The sequence below is a fragment of the Portunus trituberculatus genome, chromosome 14 (assembly GCF_017591435.1).
Source record: "Portunus trituberculatus isolate SZX2019 chromosome 14, ASM1759143v1, whole genome shotgun sequence".
Classification (NCBI taxonomy): domain Eukaryota; kingdom Metazoa; phylum Arthropoda; class Malacostraca; order Decapoda; family Portunidae; genus Portunus; species Portunus trituberculatus.
Genome location: NC_059268.1, coordinates 7,030,520 through 7,054,183, shown reverse-complemented (window position 1 = coordinate 7,054,183; position 23,664 = coordinate 7,030,520). Strand labels below are relative to the sequence as shown.

Genomic DNA, 23,664 nt, shown 5'->3' with positions numbered 1-23,664 from the left:
TACATGACCAATTAAAGTACTTCTTAAGTAGCGAGGAAATATTTATTTACTGGATAATGAAAACTTTATTGAAGAACAGCATCGTCATAAATTAATGAAAATGAAAATTCATAACAGGTTATTTTAAACATTTGGTCTACCTTCCTCAGAGAAGACAACACGGACAAATGAGACTGTTTACCCCAGTTGAAAAATTTCAGTTTTGTAAATAATACATTAATTTCCCTGAGCTGGTTAGTGGGTAGGAAGAAGGGGGAGCACTGCCTGGCCGGAGGTAGGGTTAAGGCTCCACTACAAAGTTCTCAAAGGCCTCAGTCACTAAATCTATGATCCGAGTCGTCATCTCAGGGTTGCTCATCGATGCCAAATCATCGAAATATATTTGCATTGCTTTCTTCATGAAAGGGTATGTCATCGTAGATATCAACCTGTTCGGGATTAACGCCGTTATTTTAGTCATTTTAACCCTTAGCCAGGAGGAAAAACCCGTGGTGAGGGTGCCCTGGTTAAATATTCGCCCGTGCTCTGAGAGTGTTATTAGGTTCACAAAGACACAGAATAACTTGGACGCCGCTGCTGACTTTTGATATTCTGCCAGGAAATCCTCGAATCTCCAATGCCTTAAGGGTGCATCCAGGCTGGCGGCGGCGGAGGTGAAGGCTTCGTAGTAAAGTGTCTGCACCTCCTTTAGATGGTCCCTTCTTGTAGCCTTTTGGGTGGATGTGTGCATAAGGTATTGAAGGTCAAACATGGGATTTCGCCACCCTACGTTTCCCCAGTCGATCATCATAAAACCATCGACAGAGCCTTCCTCGTTATACTTAAACATGACATTGTTGGTCCAGAAGTCCCCGTGACTCAGGCACACCAATGGTTTCTGCCTCTTTGATAATGAAAATTCTTCGATGTCATTGAGTATTTTGTCCTTGTTAGAGGCGATGGCTTCCACCAGATCCGGGAACTTGCTCTCATTAGCCTTTAATGCGTCGTGCAGACCCTCAATTACCACTCGGACAAATGTACTTATAATACTGTCAGTCAATCCAGTTTCTTTGAAGTCTGGATATTTAGTGCGAAAGTCGTGGGTGAGGCTGAATGCATAGGAGACAGCGTGGAGGTGAGCCAAGTCCCGCACTGCTGCCTTGAGCTGCGAGAGGGTCAGGCCGCGTCTCTTATCCCCTACATGGTAGCTGTGGAAGAGGCAGTTGGTTAGGGACTTGGTTATAGTAATTACAGATACAGCTTCCTGGAGTGTCACAAGTATTAATAGCAGTAATAGCTTTTGTAATGCTGGTATTTGAAGGACTAAGGACTTTCTACAATTTTCTTATCAGCAGAACTATTTTTCATTAAAAGCAGTCACAGCATTGTGCTGTGTTAGCAATACAGGAGCAAGCACTGCAGATGACGAGCTCGACTCACTTCATGTTTCTTCCACTCCACTACTATAACAGCATAAGCAGTACATACCCAGCCTCCCGCAGGTCCTGCATCATCAGTACGTATTCACCAGAAGTACACACGCCGTACACATACTCAGGAGCGTTGATGGGATACCTGCCACCACCTCGCTCTTTCTGGAAAGTGTTCAAGGCAGGAAGAATTTCTGAGAGAACCAGTAGCTCTCTTTTGGGTGCTCCAATCCATTTTGTTGACTCTTGCTCGAATTCGTTGCCAGGAATGAACTTCACAATAAAGCTGTAGTGAACAGGCGAAGGTGTTCCGCCTGTTGGCGTCACCTGGGCCTCAGCCTCTATCCTTATCACCTCGCTGTTGAAGTTCTCACATTTACCACAACCTGAAGCAGCAATCCGTCTTAGTACATAGATATATACATAATAGCATCATAATGTCATAAGAAAAAAAAGTTTGCAAAATTTGATTCCAATCATGATGGTTTTCTAGTCAATAACACTGAGATTCCTGTCTTTCTCCAGGAAAGAGGATTGGTCATGAAAGAAAAAAGATAGCTGTTCACAAAGTAGATAGGAATTTTTCTATCTATAAATGATTATCTTGTTTTGTTGAGTTATAAAGATTTAAGGAGGTTCATGACCTGGATTGATCTCGAACGAGTCAACCTCCACAATTGACTTGCGAGAAGTTCTTGACTCATACTGGGACAAGACATATTCCAGCCATTGCTTGGTGACCTCTGACGCTGCTCTGGGATTCTTCGGCGGCTTGAAAAAAGGCATGATCTGGAAAGTATACGTTTTTTTCCTTAATTTCATTATCATTTGTCTTGTCAAAACCATGCTCAAGCAAATGACTCAGAGTAACTAAAGTTTCAGAAATTATTTACTACTCATAAGGAAGAGCTGGATTACCAGTGCCTGTCATGCATTGTTTTTACAATATTCACTCTAATCAGTTTTTGACCGTATTGATTTTTTACATGTAGTAAGTAGTTACTCGTGAGGAGTTTGTGATATTCTGACATGTTTGAAACGTTATGGAAATATATTCCTGGACAATAATCCCACATAGGATGGCCGAGACCAAAACCGCCACCACCCCCACACACAAAGTCACACACACACACACACACACACACACACACACACACACACACACACACACACACACACACACACACACACACACACACACACACACATCATTTATACTCTTAGTCCCGCTGATCCCAGATGGAAAGAGATACAGTCCCATGAGTTTCGGTATAGCACACCTAGCCACATATTCACAGAAAGGCCAGACATCAAAATGTGCATGTCTGGATTCTGATATAAAGCTTAAGAGAGACAACATGTTCCGGGAAGAACTTCGCTTGTGTAGATGGCCCACTCAGTTCCCAAGGACGCGCGCTGCACCCATATCTGCGGGTTGACTTTACACACACATCTACCGAGATATATTCATGATTACAACTATTCATATCCGTAAGGCAAGTCGTATCGTACGCGTAAGAAATGCCAATATATCTCAAAATATTTGGCCGAGAGAGAAACTATTAAGATATTCGAGTGGTTAGGTAAGAAAGTATCCTGTAGGTGTTGGTTATCAGTCGGTGGCAATGAACTGCCCATGAAAAGCTGCGTGGTATGTGAGGCCGGATGGCGTAATCATTGTTACTCCGCCCACATCTTTCTTCCCTCACGTATACAGTACCCACGTACCTACACACACACACACACACACACACACACACACACACACTAATGATGCTACTCATCTAATTACATAATTATTACCAGACACCTGTTTAGTTAGACGACTTGGTGTATCCCGTTCAGTTGGTGATAAGACTGTGGAGGGCAGGGAGGGAGAACGTTGAGACTGATAGGGAGAAAGACGATTGCGTCACAAACTGTATGATTACTCGTACGGCCTCCGCACACTTCCACGTCACGCTACGCACGTCCTATTCAGCCACGTACACAAAGGATTGTGAAGCCACGGACTAAAGAAGGAAGGAAGGGTAGGCTGTTTAGAAGCGACGGAGGAAGATATCTATTAAGTTTAACTAGATCAAATTAGTGTCACGACTGCAATGGAGGTCAGTGTTTCAAAATACTACGGACATATGTATCTTACCAATTCGCTTACTTCAAAGGTGTGTGCGACAGAATAAAGACGTAAAGATTATGTAAAAAGATTTTATGACGGAATCTGCTTACACTCATTGCCAGGAAGAAAGTAACGGAGTACCAGGCCAAAGAAACTCACTCTTCCTCATAGAAGTGGGGTTAATACGAGTACAGGGCACGATGATGTCTTGCACCTGGCAGTGCCACTAACACAGTGGCGGTCCTTGCAGGAAGCATACATAACTAACTACATAGACAGATCCATGGATTTATCTAATCTTTTCAGCCTGATTACTGAGTCTAATTCACTCATGTAGCTTGTCAACACTACCTTTGAAATGTGTGTGAGTTGCAGCGCTCGCTTCCCTTCACGGTGGCGGAGACATAACTGACGGGGCGAGAGTGGAAGGGAGGCACTTCTTCCTCAAGTGACGAGCTCCGACGCGATCTTCTTTTAATCTTAATCATTTTAAGCCCTTTATCTCATCGAACCTTCATATCTGTGCACATACCACCACAGAAGTCACTCGCTGCTGCTGTACGCAGCACTAAAGATCATCATCATCATCATCATCATCATCGTCTGATTGTACCGTGTAAAAAAGCAGAGAAAAATAATATGAGGAAATGTATGTGTGATGCTGATGAAGCAGTTGAGAAAGGACTTGCACATCCCTGTGACTGCCGCTGCACAAAAACCCAAGGACTAATATCAACCAAAAGAAATACTCACAGAAATGGCCAAGGAGGTCTGCAACATAGCGAGAAAAACATCACTAATTAATAAGTTATTTCAAATCCACTCCAGTTGTAGAATTGTATCGATGTAGTAATACTTTTAGAAATTATTCTGTTTCACTTATGCATCTTCACTCGAATAACCTACCTGGTTACATCAACATTTTCTTTGGAGCGTCAATGGCTTATTACGAGTACACACAAGTGACATTAACATACAAAAAGCGTAAAAATAAATACAGAATTAACTATCATTTCAGTCAGTTTTTCTTCCATCCTATATTTACCACATTCATTTTTTTCTTTATTTCTCACAACTTCCCCTCCATATGGCCCGCCCTTCCTTTTTCCTGCCTCCTTCCCCCTCATCTTCCCACTTTCTCCTTTTTTTCGTTCATTCGGGCATTCTTCATTCATTCATTCATTCAATTATATTCTTTTCTCTCTTTTCCTTATTCATTCTTTTATTCCTCCACGAGGTGTGTGTAATATAATAGTAATAATGATATTTCGGCATATTTGTAACTGCAGTTAGTACAGAGCTGAAAGTTCTACATATTATCCTGCTTATACATATAGTAACATTCATACATCTAAAGGCTAAACAACCTCCATGGTGGCATCTGACATCTTGATACGCAGCGGCTATTATGTATAGTGCCAGATAAGCTTAGTGACCAAGGCCAAGGTCTACTAGAATGTTCCTTGCCTAGACCAGGGATGATCAGGCCACCCCATGTGTATTTGTTTGTTTGGAGTTTGTTTCTTTTACACAACAGCGGACCACAACTTCCGACTTATTCCAGGTACCTAGTCACTGTTAGACGAACAGGGGCCACACACTTGAGTAAAAGCCTTGCCCAAATGACCTCTGACCTGGCGCGGTGTGTGTGTGTATGTGTGTGTGTGTGTGTGTGTGTGTGTGTCCTTTTACGCCTCTCCTATACTACATTAAAAAGGTTCCAGTTAATTAAGAGTGTTTTTATATTTCTAATGGTCGATCAACAACATTTCTACATTACTCACTGGATAAACGCTCTTGGGAACTCGGCAAATAATCTCAGTGGCCTTGGAAAATTGTCGGCCTGATTGTTCTGGCTGCGTACTTCAACCAATCCTTCCTGTTCACCTTTGCTTCAGTTCACGCTTCGGATCCGCGTGAATGATGGCGCGAACTCCCCAGCTGAGACAGACGTGGTGGTGGCGGTGGTGAATGTAAACGACCAGCAGCCAGTGTTCCAGCGAGGCAATTATTCCTTCGAGGTGACCGAGAATACCGACTGCTCCGTCACTCTTGGCCAGGTGAGTGTGAATGCGTGGCTAATTTCGTTTGTAAGTTCATGGTATCTGAAAAAAGGAAGGTAAATGTTAAGATTTGTCCTTTTTTCGCAGATAGATGGATAGACAGAGAGAGAGAAAGAGAGAGAGAGAGAGAGAGAGAGAGAGAGAGAGAGAGAGAGAGAGAGAGAGAGAGAGAGATGTGTTGAGTTGAGTTGAGTGATCATTTATTAATTACCTTACCCTTTCCCCACCCCACCACACACACGCTGCGTTTCTGTTATTTCCAGCAGCAAAGCAAGGGCAAGGACAGATCCTCTTTTATCTTGTATACGTGACTCAGCGATGCGAGGCCTTCCTTGTTCTACCACATTATGAGAACCTGATGGAGCATTTCATCTCAACCTTGTTTATTGTCCTTCCCCGTACCAGACGCGAAGATAGGATTGCACTACCTCTCGTTAGTTTATATTCAGATACGCGTTACTCTCTCATCTACCATTATTTCCATGGGCAACAGAAAGGATTAGCTTGGTTATGAAAAGTGTTTCTTCCCTCTAATAACGTAGATATCTTTTTTATCTGTTGTAGTAACCGCACTGCAGGTTACCACATAACAGCTGCTTACCTTCAATGATTCCTTAATGTCTCTTATTGTTCTCAACATATCAAGCTGACCAAAGAGTTAAGCTTTGGGGTTCTTCCGTGGGGATACTCATAACTGCAGCTCTACTAAATCATATTCATTATAGAAAGCATAGAAATAAGCAAATACACACACAAATAACACCAAATAGCAGGGCCACGTCGCCATTGATCCAGTACTTCTTACTATAATCTTTTACAAATCATTAATGTTACACTTTCACTTCTCTCAATGATTCATCCTAAGGTTCTCATCAGTAATATTCACTAGACACAATGATATAATACCATTACCTAACTGCATAGTGACCAACTACATGCGAAGCGGCACAAAATTATCCTAATTTCACAGTATACATATACACACGAGACTCTATAACTCCAAGGACAAATTCTCAGTGATTACTCACGTATAAGACGAGGCAGAGGAAGACCCAGAAATTCATGATGTCTACTTTAAAAAATTCTTAATGTAATTAAGAATAAAGTTAGCTACAATATGAGGGTTCGCTCTACTGCCTAGCCATATAATTGCCGCGATTCCTCTAGAGGCCCTTTTAGCACGGAAGTTTTACTGATATTGATATGATTATAATTGCTTTGTTATCGAAGCCTTTCACTACGACCATTCGTCACGAGCCGCAGCATTTTATTAATATGGGAATAATTGTTTATCTATCGAAACCTTTACTACAGCTTTTCAATACGGTCATTTGTCTTTTCACTACGATCATTTGTCACCCCACTTTCACTAACCAAGGGCGTTCTCTTCGGCACCTCTATGTCCCAGTGACCCGTTAACGCTAGGGGCTCTCACCCTCACTGTCTGATTTGTCCAGTAGTTGATTCCTAAGGTTTATTTCGCTCTCCTCGTTTGGACACTCTGGTATATCCGGTTCACGACGCTGTCACTACACCCATAAGAGTGTCCTTCAAAACTTGTATAACTTCAACTACTATAGAGCATTTTGAAAGTAGTCGATGTGTGTGGAAGACACATGAAGGGATAAAATTAAGTTAGAACTGCTGATGATGGGAGTGACAGTAAAGTTAAAGGGACATAAACAACTGAAGAAAATTTCTAAGGGAACGGCGAGAGGAGGTAGAGAAGACGGAGATCGTAGCATGTAGCAAGTATTAATTAGTGTGTGACGTCAAGTTCGCCTTTGATCACCGTGCGCACACAAATTCAGTGTTTACTCGCAAGATTGTTGATACACATGAGGTGTTTCGCAGAGTCCGCCAAGATGCCAGTCAAACATATAACTTTTCGTCTACTTCTTCATGAATTTCTGAACACATGTAGATGTTTGCTATTTATTTACTAATTTCGTCTCTTGACTTATTCTTTCTGTTCTTCGTACTAGCTTAATATGTAAAACTTATAGGAAGTCTAGCCACTCTCACTTACACTGCGTTTAGCGTTTTCTGTTCACAAGTTGTCTGGTCTATTAAAGATATATCAATTCTCAAGAGCAGATTCACAGCAGATCAATGGACTTAAATTACAGACTCGTGACTCCTAACAGTCAAATCACTGCAATGAGTCATGACAATAGTCCAGCCCTGCCTAGCATAACGATGATACACTTTCTCCACAACAATGAGGGTACACTTCTTATACCGAAAAACTGACATAGCTTTACAGACTTATGACTCATGACTGCCAAATCTGAACATTAAATCATGACAATAATTCTGCCTTACACGATATTGAGAGTACACTTGTCGTGGATAAATTTAATACTTGTACTGGTTTCCTTTTAAATTTACATTACAAGTAAAAACACAAAATACAGTGAAAATACAGAAGGTGTAGAAGACTGGAGTTATAGTCCAGACTGTACCAGAGCTGCCCTCCACATACCGGCCATCTCCCGTAGTATACACATGTACCTGCTTTCTGATGCGCTTTGTACTCACCATGACTATTTTTCCAAAGCCAGAGAAATATGATAAGCCGAGTTGTCAAGAGTGCTTATCTGAATGATGATGAAATGTTGTTAATCTGTCACTATCATCGTAACTCTTAAAAACCCGTGTAACTTCAATTCGAGTCTTTTTTGAGGTGTTTTTTTACCACTAATGATACGGAATGCTTGTTGAACTGTTAGTGGATTCATGAAAACACTCTTGAAAACCAGAATAACCTCCATTAGAGTACATTGCAATTATATGTAAAATTCCGCCGTGGTACAGTGGAACCATGTGTGCTTTGGGGTCCGAGGGGTCTCCAAGCGCATGGGTTCGAATCCTGTCCACGGTCCGAGTGTAGGTTTGGCTTCCTCACTCGGGGCAAGGGTTTCCTAGCGGGTAGGCTTTGAGATAGGAGGTACCCCATAAAGTATCCCCTTTAGCCCATAAACTCCCGTGAAAAGCCCACATGGTATAAAAAAAAAAACTGAATTCACACTCAGGACGAAAACCACGTTACTTCACTGCATTTCACACCCACAACAATTTACATTTTCTTCGACAATTCCTCACATATTCTGCTAATCATTTATCTCACTTGTTATTGACTTTCTGTTGCGTCGTAGCGGAATGATACGAGTTCACTAAGAGCCGTTATCTGAACAGCTGTCACGTCTCCTTTCACTCATTCCTCTCGTCGCTTGGTGTCGATCGGTCGCCTGTCGGTCCTTGGTGGGGTTCTTGGAGGCACCCGTGTGAGGTTTGCGAGGACGTGCATCCGTGTGTCCTTGAGTGTAGAGTGACAGAGGCCTGCTGTTTGTTGCGTATCTGATTTTTTTTTTTTTTTTATACTGATCTTATTTTCTTTAGTTTTTTGCTAGTCCTATTTAGAGAGAGAGAGAGAGAGAGAGAGAGAGAGAGAGAGAGAGAGAGAGAGAGGTGGGGGGGTTGGGAATGTGTGTGTGTGTGTGTGTGTTTTACTGTTTTTTACTGTTTGATCTGCTGCAGTCTCTGACGAGACAGCCAGACGTTACCCTACGGAACGAGCTCAGAGCTCATTATTTCCGATCTTCGGATAGGCCTGAGACCAGGCACACACCACACACCGGGACAACAAGGTCACAACTCGATTTACATCCCGTACCTACTCACTGCTAGGTGAACAGGGGCTACACGTGAAAGGAGACACACCCAAATATCTCCACCGTGTGTGTGTGTGTGTGTGTGTGTGTGTGTGTGCGCGCGCGCCGCGCGCGCGTATGTATTTGTGTGTGTGTGTGTGTGTTTAAGTATGTGTGTGGCATGCCAGTGCGGACTAAAAAGAAAAATTCCTAATGACAGAAGAAATGTTTTCCCGCATTATCTTTCCATTCCTTCTGGTTCTTATCTTTTGCGTTCTCTTCCTTGCTCTTATCTCTCTTCTGCTCTTCCTTCTTCCTTGGTGTCCTCTTCCTCCTCCGACACACAGTTACAGTTTTCTTTGCCACTGCGGAACTGTGTGATATATCATTTATTACACACGAGCAGAGAACACCAACACATATATGTACGTACAAGAATAAAGAGCACTTCGTATATTTTCATCAGTCTTGCATGGCATAGCTTCCTTTGAGCGAAAGAATATTCCTTTTTCAGTATTTTTTTCTTTCCTTACAGATTTCGGACCGTCGATTTTTTAGCCACTCTCTTTCACGAGTGAGATAAAAGGGCTGCGGCGGAGAGGCGAGGGAGACGAAAGGCACTGATTGGAAGAGCGGTAGATTGCAGCAGGGCGATAGGTCTTAGCTGGATGGAAGAGTACCGGTCTAGAGGACGGCAGTGAGAGCCTGGAAGGGGAGAGTGACATGGGAGGAGCGGGAGGGAGGTAGTTTCAGGCTTGATCAGAGAAGAGGATATTTTTACGGGAGGACACAGGATTTTTTTTTTTTTTTTTTTTTTTGTGTGTGTGTGTGTGTGTGTGTGTGTTGTATGTGTTCACACGCACAGTTGGTTGTGTTGGTGGTAGTGGAGTTTGTGGTTCCTTTCTCGTACCATCCCTCCCCCCACAACACACACACACACACACACACACACACACACACACACACACACACACACACACACACACACACACACACACACACGGCCCGGTAGCTCAGTGGTTAGAGCGCTGGCTTCACAAGCCAGAGGACCGGGGTTCGATTCCCCGGCCGGGTGGAGATATTTGGGTGTGTCTCCTTTCACGTGTAGCCACTGTTCACCTAGCAGTGAGTAGGCACGGGATGTAAATCGAGGAGTTGTGACCTTGTTGTCCCGGTGTGTGGTGTGTGCCTGGTCTCAGGCCTATCCGAAGATCGGAAATAATGAGCTCTGAGCTCGTTCCGTAGGGTAACGTCTGGCTGTCTCGTCAGAGACTGCAGCAGATCAAACAGTGAATTACACACACACACACACACACACACACACACACACACACACACGGCCCGGTAGCTCAGTGGTTAGAGCGCTGGCTTCACAAGCCAGAGGACCGGGGTTCGATTCCCCGGCCGGGTGGAGATATTTGGGTGTGTCTCCTTTCACGTGTAGCTCCTGTCACCTAGCAGTGAGTAGGTACGGGATGTAAATCGAGGAGTTGTGACCTTGTTGTCCCGGTGTGTGGTGTGTGCCTGGTCTCAGGCCTATCCGAAGATCGGAAATAATGACTTCTGAGCTCGTTCCGTAGGTTCCGTAGGGTAACGTCTGGCTGTCTCGTCAGAGACTGCAGCAGATCAAGCAAACACACACACATACACACACACACACACACACTTCGCTCATGACCGGTACCTTTCTTACTTAAGAAAATAAAAACAAATAAAACACTTGCCCAAATTTCTTTCCCTGTGTTACCTTCTGCAGGTGAGTGCGTTGGACCCCGACCTGCCGCCCTCCGCCACTCAAGATCTCGTGTACTTCCTGCCGCCGGACGAGCAGACTAACTTCACCATCGACGCCCACTCCGGCCACCTTTCCGTCAAAGGCGTGAGTATCCTGATCTAAATCGGTTCTTCATACTCTGTTCTTAACCCCTTCAATACTGGGACACATTTTTTCCTTGATATGCGTGTATGATTAGACCATTTTATTGACATTAGGAGATCAGAAGATTGAAATAGCGAAGACTGTGGCCATTGATCACCCTCACATAAGTTTCTGAAGCTGTATAAAACAACCAAGTAGTAAGCAGAATGAATATGGAAATCCATCATGGTAATGAAGGGATTAAGGCCACGGGAGGACATGGAGGAAACTTTACTACTACTAAAGTTTGTCTACTCTAAAATGGCTCCTAGGATTTTAAAACGTATTGCAGCTTATTGATAATGTAATTGATTTCATGTGAATAATATTTTTTTTCTGTTGATCAACTCAATTAATACAAGAACTCACGGTTATCCTCAAGATCTGAGAACCACGCATTCAAACTGAGACCCAGTAGCCACTTTAGAGTAGACAGACTGCGTATACTACATCTACCTTACAGTGCCTGGACAGAGAGGCTGCGACAGATGGCATAGTGATTCTGTACCCGCGGGCCACAGACGAGGGCGGGGAAGGCCACGATGCTGAGCCCACCGTCGTGCAGGTCACCATCCTCGACCTCAACGATAACTACCCGCACCTGGTCCGCCCGGTAAGTGATGATTCAGTCAGGTTTGTATGTGGATGTATTGTGTGTGCTTTACGTCCATTTGTGCGTCTCTCTCTCTCTCTCTCTCTCTCTCTCTCTCTCTCTCTCTCTCTCTCTCTCTCTCTCTCTCTCTCTCTCTCTCTCTCTCTCTCTCTCTCTCTCTCTCTCTCTCTCTCTCTCTCTCTCTCTCTCTCTCTCTCTCTCTCTCTCTCTCTCTCTCTCTCTCTCTCTCTCTCTCTCTCTCTCTCTCTCTCTCTCTCTCTCTCTCTCTCTCTCTCTCTCTCTCTCTCTCTCTCTCTCTCTCTCTCTCTCTCTCTCTCTCTCTCTCTCTCTCTCTCTCTCTCCTTCACTACGACTACTACTACTACTGCTATTGTTTCTACTACTACTGCTACTACTACTACTACTACTACTACTACTGCTGCTGCTGCTGCTGCAATATACTGTTATTTGTTATTGCTGAAAACAGTTTGTCTTCTCTTTATCCTTTTCTCTTTGCGACATAACCTAACCTAACATTCCTCTTCCTTCCCTCCACCACCTCGTCTGCCATGTCTCCGCCGCAGCCTCAGAGTTACGCCAAGGTAATGGAAAACCTCGAACCTCATATGGTGGAGCCCGTGGTGGTTCAGCTAGGGGACTCAGACGCTCCGGAACATGGGTGTCCCTGCTCCCTGGCATTCCACTCCTCCACCTCAGACGCTCTCAGGGACAAGTTTAACCTCACACCCCTCGGCAGGTGAGAAAAGGGTAGAGGAAGGGGAACAGTGAGTGTGGCTGGTTAGAGTGAGTTGGTTGGACAAAATGAAATTAGTTGTTTTGTTTCCTTTTTGCCTTTTTCTAATTCCTTATTTTTACCTTTGCTTTGTTACATTTGTCAATGAACTACAAATACTACTACTTTTATTACTACCTCTTCTACTACTACTACTAGTACTACTACTACTACTATGTATGTGTTTGTGTGTGCGTGTGTGTGTGTGTGTGTGTGGGTGAGTGAGATATGGATGCCATTGCTTAAACATCACCGCCCATCTCCCAATCCTTTCCCCTCTCTCTCTCTCTCTCTCTCTCTCTCTCTCTCTCTCTCTCTCTCTCTCTCTCTCTCCCCCCTAGATCCCGCTACCGCCTGAGTCCCGCCGTGGTGCTGGACCGGGAGCAACAGAAGGTGTACCGCCTTTTCTTCACGGCGCGGGACAGGCAAGGTGTGGCGGGCACGCGGCGCCTCACGCTGGAGGTGGGCGACGAGAACGACTCCCCGATGACAGACGGCACGACCACCATCCGCGTGTACGACTACCAAGTGAGGGAAGGAAGGAGAGAGGGAGGGAGTGCTGTGACAGAAATGAGAGGCTGTGGATGTCTGCGGGAGAGAGAGAGAGAGAGAGAGAGAGAGAGAGAGAGAGAGAGAGAGAGAGAGAGAGAGAGAGAGAGAGAGAGAGAGAGAGTGAAACCTCGGAAATACAAAATATGAATGACTATACAGATCATGCAGTGATGATTAACAGGGTTCTCAAGAGTGTTTCTCCTGTTAATGATATAGAGATCGTGTTCATGTGTCACTGGAACGAAAAAGAACATCCTTGAAGACCCGTGCCACTTCAACTATAGCCTTCTGGGAGCAGTGGAGGTGGTGCGACATAGAAGGGATTCAGATTAAGGTACTGAATGACTTGCCCCTCCTCCCCCAAAGGGCCAGTTCCCCTCCATGGTGGTCGGGTCGGTGCACGTGACGGACAGTGACGACCACGACCGCCAGGACAAGACCTTCCAACTGGAGCCGAGCAGTGGCCTGGAGGCGGCGACACACTTTACGGTGGACCTGTACACTGGGGACATCACCATGTTGAGGGGCACGCCGGCTGGCACGCACACCCTTACAGTCACGGTGAGATGTAACTTAGGTACGTGTGAGGAGGAGGAAAAGGAGGAGGAGAAGGGAAGAAGAATAAGGAAGAGAAAAGAAGGAAAACTATTTCAAACATCTTCCTTCAAACCCCAAATCATCTCATCATAAGACAGACATCTCGCTTTACTTGTTTCATCATCACTAGTGCTGCTGTAAAAGCCTCGCAGGCTTCTGGCTCGTGACAACAGAGCCTCATATACCCCGTGGTGTCTCCAGGTGCACGACAGCTTCCGCGGGGAGGAGGCCGTGGGGCAGGCCGTCATCAGCGTGGTGGAGCTGACGCAAGAAGCCCTCGCTCAGTCTGGTTCCCTCAGACTGGCTAACACTTCCGCCGCGGGGATGCTGCAGCAGACCACAGTAAGAGAGAGAGAGAGAGAGAGAGAGAGAGAGAGAGAGAGAGAGAGGAAAGAAAGATGCACATATGGAGCCATGTGTGAGATCATACCATTTTTCTCCTAATTTTCATTTAACCTATCTTCAACCTACTTATCATGTCTGTGGCCTTTACAAATAGTCATGGTGAGAAAACCGAGCGTCTCAGAATACTGGCTATGATTATGGAATGTTGTGCGAGTCTTGGTGAGGTTGAAGCATTGCAGCGAGAGGGACAGTGCAGATGGGTGGCCTTCGTGTCTGAGGGACAGTGTATGCCGGGATGGATTACAAGAGAGATGCGCATCCGAGTGAATATTGGAAAGGAGATTTGGGAAGCGAATGATTCACACAGACATGCAAACCTAAGGAAGGGAGTGTAGGAAACAATGTGAAAACGTGATTGAAATTATAAGAACAGGAAATAAAGATCTATATATGAATGAACTTGGAAGATGGAGGTTTCAAGACTTCTCGTTAAATTTTTGGATTATCTTTTTTATTACACTCTTTAGGGACTAGTACGGTACCTACAATGGGCTTGTTTTCTTCTTCATCTTCTTTCATCTTCCTTCTTCTTAATCTTTTCTCATGTTTTTCTTCTTCTTTTTTTGTGGGAGTATTCTTAAACAGAGCCTGCCGTACATAGAATATAAGAAAAAAAATCATCACGTGGACGAAAAATTTCAAACCGTTTCTCTCAATAACTTTAACTGGAAAACTAGTAAACAAACAGATATACTTAAAGGAAAGAAGACGCTCTTTGTTCACCACTAACGTCCCCTCTGCTTACATTGCTGATCGCCTCTCTCCTTCTGTACACCCCCAGCCAGGCGCCACTGGAACCAGCCTTTACGAGCGGCTCAGGAAACAGATCGCCAGCATTCACCAGGTCTTCGAGGACGAGGTAGACGTGTTCTCGCTGCAGGACTCCCCGGGGCAGCTCGGTGTAGATGTGCAGTACAGCTGTCGCGGTTCCTCCTTCTGCAGTGCCTCCCGCCTCAACGCACTCCTGCTGAGAAGGAGGCAACAGGTAACTCCTACATAGGACCTGAAAGATTATTTGGATTAAACAGGATAATCAAACAACAGCAGTCCTGTAGTTCCTTGATTTTATGTATATTGGCAGCAAGGTGAGGAGGAATACAAGTGAACACAAAGGAAAAACATGCATTTGCTTATCTGTTTGTGCTTAAGTGGCCGATTGTAGAGACTGATATCTAATATGCACTGAGATACATATATATATATTTTTTTTTTTTACTTAAGAGGGGAGGACTGGCCAAGGGCAACTAAAAGATAAAGAAAAGAGGCCCACTCAGTCGCCAATCTCCTTACAGAGCCGATAGTTAACTAAAGGACAGGGATAAATCTTGAAACATCCCTTTTGAATAAGTTAAGTCATAGGAAATTAGAAATACAGACACAGGCAGGGAGATATAAACAGTGGAGGAAGAGGAAGAAGAGGAGGAGGGGAGACTGAAGATGGAAGAGAAAGAGAATAATAGATAAGGAAAGAGAGTGGGGGAAAGGCAAATGGAATACATAGAGAGAGAGAGAGAGAGAGAGAGAGAGAGAGAGAGAGAGAGAGAGAGAGAGAGAGAGAGAGAGAGAGAGAGAGAGAGAGAGAGAAATGCGGTGTGTGTGTGTGTGTGTGTGTGTGTGTGTGTGTGTGTGTGTGTGTGTGTGTGTGTGTGTGTGTGTGTGTGTGTGTGTGTGTGTGTGTGTGTGTGTGTGCAATTCACTGTTTGATCTGCTGCAGTCTCTGACGAGACAGCCAGACGTTACTCTACGGAACGAGCTCAGAGCTCATTATTTCCGATCTTGGGATAGGTCTGAGACCAGGCACACACCACACACCGGGACAACAAGGTCACAACTCCTCGATTTACATCCCGTACCTACTCACTGCTAGGTGACAGGGGCTACACGTGAAAGGAGACACACCCAAATATCTCCACCCGGCCGGGGAATCGAACCCCGGTCCTCTGGCTTGTGAAGCCAGTGCTCTAACCACTGAGCTACCGTGCCGTGTGTGTGTGTGTGTGTGTGTGTGTGTGTGTGTGTGTGTGTGTGTGTGTGTGTGTGTGTGTGTGTGTGTGTGTATTTACCTAGTTGTAGTTTTACAGGGCCTGGGCTTTATGCTCGTGTGGCCCCGTCTCCATATCTACACTTATCCAATTTTTCTTTAAAACTATGTTCACTCTGCTGACACCACTTCCTCACTCAAACTGTTCCAAGTCTCAACACATCTTTGCGGAAACTAAATTTTTAACATCTCTCAGACATCTTCCTTCCTCAGTTTCTTACTATGCGATCTTGTGCTTCTAATGTCATATTCTTCTCTCAGGATCAGTTTCTCATTATCCACTTGATCCATTCCGTTAATCAATTTATAAACTTGTATCAGATCCCTCTCTCTCTCTCTGTTCCAAGGTTGGTAGATCCATAGCCTTTAGTCTCTCCTCATATGTCATCCCTTTAAATTCTGGAACCATTCTTGTAGCCATTTTTTGTAGTCTCTCCAATTTTCTTATGTGTTTCTTTTTATGGGGGTCCACACAACTCCTGCATATTCCAATCTAGGTCTTATTTTAGTACTTATCAATTTCTTCATCATTTCTTTGTCCATATAGTGAAATGCTACTCCAATATTCCTTAGCAAATTATACGTCTCTCTGAAAATTCTATCAATATGGCTTACCGGTTGATTGTTTTCTTCCATTGTCACTCCCAAGTCCTTTTCCTTTTTTACTTTTTCTAGTTCTACTCCATCTCCCATCTTATAGATTCCCACTGGTCGTCTTTCACTTTTTCCCATTTCCATGACATGGCTTTTGTCCACATTGAATTCCATCTCCCAGTTTTTACTCCATTTCCAGATCTTGTTTAAGTCTTCCTGTAGTATTTCACAACAGATTTATGTAGCTGTTCACTCCCTCTGGCATGTCGTTTATATACGAGAAAAAGTATTGGCGCCAATACTGACCACTGTGGCACTCCGCTGTCTACTGTTCTCCACTTGGACTTCATATCTTTAACTATCGTCCTTATTTCTCTCCCCCTCAAGTAAATTTTTATCCATCTCAATGTGCTTCCTTTTAAGCCACCCTTCTCCTCTAACTTCCATAGTAATCTTTCATGTGGCACTTTATCAAACGCCTTTTTTAAATCTAAATAAATACAGTCAATCCATCCCTCTCTCTCTTGTACTTTATCAACTATTCTAGAGTAGAAACTCAATAAATTTGTCACACATGACCGACCTTTTCTAAAACCAAATTGGCTATTTGATAATAATTTGTTGTCTTCAAGAAACTCAATCCATTGCTTCTTTATTACTTTTTCACACATCTTGCATATTACACTAGTTAGTGATACCGGTCTGTAATTTAAAGGTTCTTCCTTCCTTCCGCTCTTATATATGGGAACCACCTCAGCTCTTTTCCACTCCACTGGCACTGTTCCATTTTCTATTGAGCATTTTATGATGTTGTATATTGGACTTGCTAGTTCTTCCCTACATTCTTTCAGTATTCTGCCTGAGACTTCATCCGGTCCCATTGCCTTTTCCTCATCTAGTTCCGTCATCAACTTTTTTATTTCAAGCTTGGTTACTTTAATCTCTTTCATATGGACAGTCTCTCTATTACCCTGTGGTCTTTCAAATTTGGATTCCTTAGTAAAGACCTCATGAAATTTACTATTTAACAGTTCTGCCATACTTTTGGGTCTTCCACCATTCCGTTCTCTCCTTTTAACCTTTCTATTGTTTCTTTTTGTCTTATTTTTCCATTTATGAATCTGTAGAACAATTTTGGTTGTTCCTTACATTTTTCGACAATGTCCTTTTCATAGTTCCTTTCTTCTTCCTTTCTCACCTTAGCATATTCATTTCTTGCTGTTTTGAAGTTTTCCTTATTTTCTGGATTTCTGTTTCTTCTCCACCTTTTCCATGCTCCATCTCGTTTCTCCTTTGCCCTAGCACATCTTGCATTAAACCAATCTTTCTTTCCTTCTTCTTTAGGTCTATATTTCGGACATATTCCTGACTCCTGTTTTGTATATTTCCAAAAATAAGTTATATTTCTCTTGAACCGTTTCTGAGTTTTCCATCTCCTCCCAGTTTACGTTTTAAAATAGTTCTTGAGATTCTCAATATCAGCCTTTCTGTAATTTAATCGGTCTCCTTTGTATGATTCATCTCTATCTTCCTTTCCTTCTTCTATATCCATTTCTAATATTACATGGTCACTCTTTCCCAATGGGCACTTATATCTTATATCATCGTTAATTTGTATATCCCTTGTAAAACTAGGTCCAATCTTGCCGGCTCATCGTTTCCTCTGAATCTTGTGTTTTCCTTTACTCTTTGGACCATCAAATTATCTATCATTAGGTTCAGGAATCTATCTCCCCAGGCTTCTTCCCCCCTACCACTTTCATAATTTTCCCAGTCCACCTCCTTACAGTTGAAATCTCCTACTAATATCACTTTTCTCCTTTCTTTAATGATTCTTGTAAGACTCCTTATTGTGTCATTTATCATGTCTTTATATTCTTGATTAGTCCATGAATTTGTTTTTGGTGGCACATATGTTCCAATGATTGTTAACTCTTTTTTATTAATATGTATCTTAATATACAGTATTTCTGTTTTTCCTTCCCCAAACTCCACTTGTGTGTGTGTGTGTGTGTGTGTGTGTGTGTGTGTGTGTAATTCACTGTTAGATCTGCTGCAGTCTCTGACGAGACAGCCAGACGTTACCCTACGGAACGAGCTCAGAGCTCATTATTTCCGATCTTGGGATAGGTCTGAGACCAGGCACACACCACACACCGGGACAACAAGGTCACAACTCCTCGATTTACATCCCGTACCTACTCACTGCTAGGTGAACAGGGGCTACACGTGAAAGGAGACACCCAAATATTTCCACCCGGCCGGGGAATCGAACCCCGGTCATCTGGCTTGTGAAGCCAGCGCTCTAGAGAACCACTGAGCTACCGGGCCGTGTGTGTGTGTGTGTGTGTGTGTGTGTGTGTGTGTGTGTGTGTGTGTGTGTGTGTGTGTGGAAAATGAATGGGAAAAAGAAGCAGTATGATAATCAATCAACACAACAAAATATAACTCGGCAGCTCTGGTAGTGAATAATTAAAACAGAAGTTGGAAGTCCGGTAATATCTTGTCCAGCACTTAGACTTGTCTCTCGCGGTGGCCAGGTGTCTGCGGCGCTAGGCGTGGATGTCTCCCTTGTGGATATCAACGCGTGCCTCTACGAAGCCACGTCTCCTTGTGGCGGCCACAGCTGCCAACACACTCTCCGGCCTAACCTTACCAGGCCACTCGTGATCTCTGATGTCTCTGCCTCCCTTGTCGCTGTAGAAGTCGTGAGGGATTATACGTGCAGCTGCGGACCGTTGGAGCCTCCTCCGTCCGTGTGCTACCCAGGCTTTTGCTTCAATGAGGGAGTGTGTCGAGTTAGAAACAACACCCTCACCTGCCAGTGCCGCGACTCCATCAACTACGGCCCGCGGTGTGAACTTCTGACGGCCAGTTTTGAGAATACCTTCGCTTGGTACCAACCGCTGACCGTGTGCGAACGTTCCTCCCTCACAATCATCTTTGAAAGCCACGACAAGAGCGGCGTCCTGTTGTACACGGGGCCGACCATTCCCTCGCCTTGGCCGGATTATCCTAGAGACTTCCTGTACGTCATTCTGCGGGACTGGGTAGTGGAGACTTTCCTGGATCTCGGGACAGGGACCATGAACATCTCAGTCCCCGTCGAAGCAAACAGTTTTAAAGCCTTCCAGTACATCCTCACGTGGGGCGAAGGAGGCGTGACGGTCGAGGTGGTCAACTGTGGTATCAACGCGACCAGACATGCTAACCGTAAGCCGTGCAGGAAAAATGTGCCACTGGCGATGTTGACCACCAGCAGTAGCAGCCCCAGCCACCTGCTCAACGCCCAGGGACCTCTTCAGGTGGGCGGTGTCGCATCCACGGTCAGTTTCCTCCAGTTAGCAGATTCTTATGGGTGGACGCTAACGCCGCCCAGTGCCTCACCCTTCAGCGGCTGTGTGCTGGAGTTACGGCAGAACGACCACCTCTACGACCTCAATGCTACGGACTTCAGCAAGAGTGCCATCCAGCCCTGCGACGTCCCCAGGACATCGCGGGTGGTGCTGGGCAGGCGCTCCCTGATCATCATCCTCGCCAGCCTCCTCAGTCTCTTGCGTAAGGACTGCTGTTGTTATTTTCTCCTTGAACAGCCAGACTTAAACCAATCTTGACTTGCTATAGTGATGGAATATTTAGCAACAAAGCACCGATTTTTTTTTTTTTTTTTTTACTTTAATATGGGGGACTCAAATGTTGCATGCCATCAGTTAGGTATTCATAGAGATTGCTATAGACAAATCACCAAAAACTTTATTCAACAACACACCAATGCACCCACCGCCATACACTCATGCACCCCTTCTAAGACACCCAACTTTCACAAAATAAGTTATTTCTAGTGTGTGTGTGTGTGTGTGTGTGTGTGTGTGTGTGTGTGTGTGCGTGCGTGCGTGCGTGCGTGCGTGCGTGTGTGTGTGTGTGTGTGTGTGTGTGTGTGGTTCGTTCATTCATTCCTGCGACAGTACTGGTGGTGATGATCGTATGTCTGGTGCGCCGGGGCATCAACTCCCTCACACACACTGACGTGGACGGCGACATGGTCAAGGAGACGATGGGCAACACTGACCTGGAGGGGTTCGGCGAGAAGGACGAGACTCACTTCGAGCTCAAATTCCTGCAGGCGACCCCGGACGGTCATGTGGTGGGCGGTGAGTGGCGGAGGCGTGATGGCACTAGTGGTTGTTTAATAGAGGATGGGAACCTTTGTTTTTATTGCTGTCTGTGGAGGTCGGCAGTTAAATGGTGATGGTGCTTCTCTTCTTATTTTTATTCATATTCTTATTTTTTTCCATTCCTTCCCTTAGCTTTTCTTATTCTTTTCTCTTCTCACATACCTCGTCTGAAATACTTCCCTCCTCCATTTTTTTTTATAATCACTGGGTTTTTCCTTTAGGGACTGGTACCTTAGTACTTTTTCTTTTTTTTTTTTTTTTTTTTTTTTTGTCCATTACTTACATGAATAAAATGTTCATTGCACAGACGAGAACGAGAGGGCGCTTCCAGACGTGGCCCAGGACGCCTGCCTGAGGGACACCAGCGCCCCACTTCCCCAGCAGGTGCCCGAGGGACTCACCATCGGGAACTATATCAGGGAGAGCATTGTGAAGGTGAGAGCGCCTCGCTTTCTCTAAGTTTTGAAAATTTGGACTTGCTTGGGGTTGAGCGTGTGTAAGCTTTGGGATTGATGCGAGTGTGTGAGTGGCATTGCGTGCAGTGGCGTGAATATGCAACGTGCTTCGTTCAACTTCAGGGTATTCAACAACACCTCTTCCCGCGTTTGCTTTCTTATTTTCAAAAAATTCTAATAGATTACAAGGATCTTTAAGCATTGTTATGGTCCTAGTGACAGATTAACAAGATCTATAATTTATAAACAAGAGAAACACACTTAAAAGAACTCGGTTGATTATCTCTACATGTGACCTTTGGAAATAGTCGTGGTGAGAGAGCAAAGCGTTTGTGAATACCGGCCTCACTTATGTCTCTTCCATCTCAGGTGAATCATCATCAGCAGCAGCAGGAGTTGGAGGACTTGAGGCACTACAGTGTGGAAGGGGACGAGATGTCAGCTGCCTCCCTTTCCTCTCTGACATCCGGTAGGGGAGAGAGAGAGAGAGAGAGAGAGAGAGAGAGAGAGAGAGAGAGAGAGAGAGAGAGAGAGAGAGAGAGAGAGAGAGAGAGAGAGAGAGAGAGAGAGAGAGAGAGAGAGAGAGAGAGAGAGAGAGAGAGAGAGAGAGAGAGAGAGAGAGAGAGAGAGAGAGAGAGAGAGAGAGAGAATATGAGTAACTGAGTGTGTGTGTGTTTGTGGGTGTGCGTGTGAAGAGTAGCTGGAATAATGATATCCCAAAGTAAAAGTAGTTTGAAGTAAGGATGGCTTAAAGTGAGTAAGTGAATGAATAGATAAGTGAATGGTTTACGCATATATGAGGGAACCAAACCAATATCATTAACCCAAACTAAATATTTTTCTTAACTTGTTTTTCTTAAGCAGTGATCAGATGTCTTATAACAAACACTATAACATATAAAAGCAAACTAAGACGAAAGAGTCGCTCTCACGTATCCTGTGTGTGTGTGTGTGTGTGTGTGTGTGTGTGTGTGTGTGTGTGAGAGGAGGAGCATTATGCCTTCGTTCATTCTCCCTCCTGACACAGATCCCGAATTCCCAGGATCCTCGCGGAGTGATATGATCTTCGACTGCCGGACGGATTGGTGTCAAAGATTTGAAAAGCTTGCACAAATCTACCGTGCGCAGACCAAGGCCAGCGAGATGAGTGAGGACGGGCCCCTCAGTATCCAAGATAAACTGTCCAGGAGCCCGTCATTCCTGCCTCCTGAAACCACAAGTGATATCAAGAATGAGGCTCTACATTCTCCTCCGTCTCCCGCTCCTTCCTCACCGATCTCCTCCATGGGGGCGGGTATCAGGTTCTCTTACGTTAAGTCCCATCCTGAGCGGCCGCACGTGCCCGTCCTCGTCCTCAAAAGCATTGCCAGTGAGTCTCTAACATCTGGCCACCGAAGTAAGTCTAATGACTGTATTCAGATGTCCTCACATCCCTTATCGGAAGAAGCATACGCACCCTTGCATTCCTTTACACTGAAATCTAGCACAAAGAGAGTAGTTCCTCGATCTTTACCTATAAATCAAACGCAGAAATTGATTTCTTCCTCAACTTCCTCCTCTTCCTCCCTACTTTATAAACATCAGCTGAACGCGCACACCGTCTCAGGAAGCAAGCACCAGCCTGAAGCGACAGTCACCACCATCAGCAACTTGTACACCAATCCCGCTCAGCGCTCCTCCACAGTCACCAAGCCAACGCACAGTATTCCTGACATGCCAGCCCAGGCTTCAAAGGAACCTGTCGTGAATGGACACTTGGTCAGTCACTCCAACCCTCGCCAGTGCTCAACAAAAGCAGCGGCCTTAACAGGTCTCTCAGGCTCCAATACGTGTGACAGCAAGAAAGTAACCACGTCTGGGAAACCAGTGAAAGGTGTGGAAACTTGGTGTTGATGAGACGTAAGAGTAGAGGAAATTTACTGTACATTAGTGAACTCAAAAACACTGGTGAGCCTCCCGACCTTTTGCTCAAGTGAACTTCATTGATATAAGCATTGTGTTTCCTCAGTGGGTGACGAGCGAACTGTATCAACAGGTGGTGCGAATGCTCAGTGGAATGCTTCTGTCTCGATTGGGACTGATTGCAATCATATAATCCCCTCTTTTCATAATTAAAAACAAATTACATCGTTAACAAGGACTTTAATTGAACCATAATGACTGATATTCATAAAAAAAAAGTAGGAAACCATTAAGTTGTATTTTTTTTTTCATTTATTTATTTCTTATTCATCTATTTAATTTTATTTATTTATTTATTTATTTTTTTTTTTTGAGAAGCTTGGTTAGAATTTA

At 44.4% G+C, this 23,664-nt stretch overlaps 2 protein-coding genes across 9 annotated transcripts in view; one reads left to right on the top strand and one right to left on the bottom strand.

The window, feature by feature from the left end:
- Positions 1 to 23,503, top strand: part of LOC123503592 (DE-cadherin-like) — a 142,183-nt gene extending 118,680 nt beyond the window's left edge. For 5 of the 7 annotated variants that reach the window (XM_045253487.1, XM_045253490.1, XM_045253489.1 and 2 more), the window contains 13 exons: positions 5,430 to 5,591; positions 11,004 to 11,126; positions 11,629 to 11,778; positions 12,342 to 12,514; positions 12,892 to 13,078; positions 13,469 to 13,663; positions 13,901 to 14,041; positions 14,886 to 15,089; positions 19,280 to 20,297; positions 20,705 to 20,890; positions 21,222 to 21,349; positions 21,739 to 21,838; positions 22,397 to 23,503. In XM_045253487.1, the coding sequence (XP_045109422.1) occupies positions 5,430 to 5,591; positions 11,004 to 11,126; positions 11,629 to 11,778; positions 12,342 to 12,514; positions 12,892 to 13,078; positions 13,469 to 13,663; positions 13,901 to 14,041; positions 14,886 to 15,089; positions 19,280 to 20,297; positions 20,705 to 20,890; positions 21,222 to 21,349; positions 21,739 to 21,838; positions 22,397 to 23,262 (3,633 nt within the window). In that variant the 3' untranslated portion in view covers positions 23,263 to 23,503. The remainder of the gene's footprint in view (positions 1 to 5,429; positions 5,592 to 11,003; positions 11,127 to 11,628; positions 11,779 to 12,341; positions 12,515 to 12,891; positions 13,079 to 13,468; positions 13,664 to 13,900; positions 14,042 to 14,885; positions 15,090 to 19,279; positions 20,298 to 20,704; positions 20,891 to 21,221; positions 21,350 to 21,738; positions 21,839 to 22,396) is intronic. The other 2 variants (XM_045253492.1, XM_045253488.1) reach the window with 2 other exon arrangements.
- On the bottom strand, positions 24 to 4,000 carry LOC123503593. Of its 2 annotated transcripts, none has more exons than XM_045253494.1 (4): positions 3,883 to 4,000; positions 2,057 to 2,201; positions 1,471 to 1,798; positions 24 to 1,190 (listed from the first exon to the last, which is right to left on the bottom strand). In XM_045253494.1, exons 2-4 carry the CDS (start codon positions 2,196 to 2,198, stop codon positions 281 to 283), a joined length of 1,380 nt encoding a protein of 459 aa, XP_045109429.1. In that variant the 5' UTR covers positions 2,199 to 2,201; positions 3,883 to 4,000; the 3' UTR covers positions 24 to 280. The 2 variants fall into 2 exon arrangements, with proteins under 2 accessions (XP_045109429.1, XP_045109430.1); XM_045253495.1 differs by lacking the exon at positions 3,883 to 4,000 and adding an exon at positions 3,223 to 3,478.
- Positions 23,504 to 23,664: the final 161 nt, after the last annotated feature.

Coding starts and splice junctions, on each gene's coding strand:
- LOC123503593 (XM_045253494.1), bottom strand. CDS start 2,198: ATGCCTTTTTTCAAGCCGCCGAAGAATCCCAGAGCAGCGTCAGAGGTC. Junction 1,799..2,056: donor CTCGTTCGAGATCAATCCAG/GTCATGAACCTC, acceptor TTGCTGCTTCAG/GTTGTGGTAAATGTGAGAAC. Junction 1,191..1,470: donor CAGGACCTGCGGGAGGCTGG/GTATGTACTGCT, acceptor CCTCTTCCACAG/CTACCATGTAGGGGATAAGA.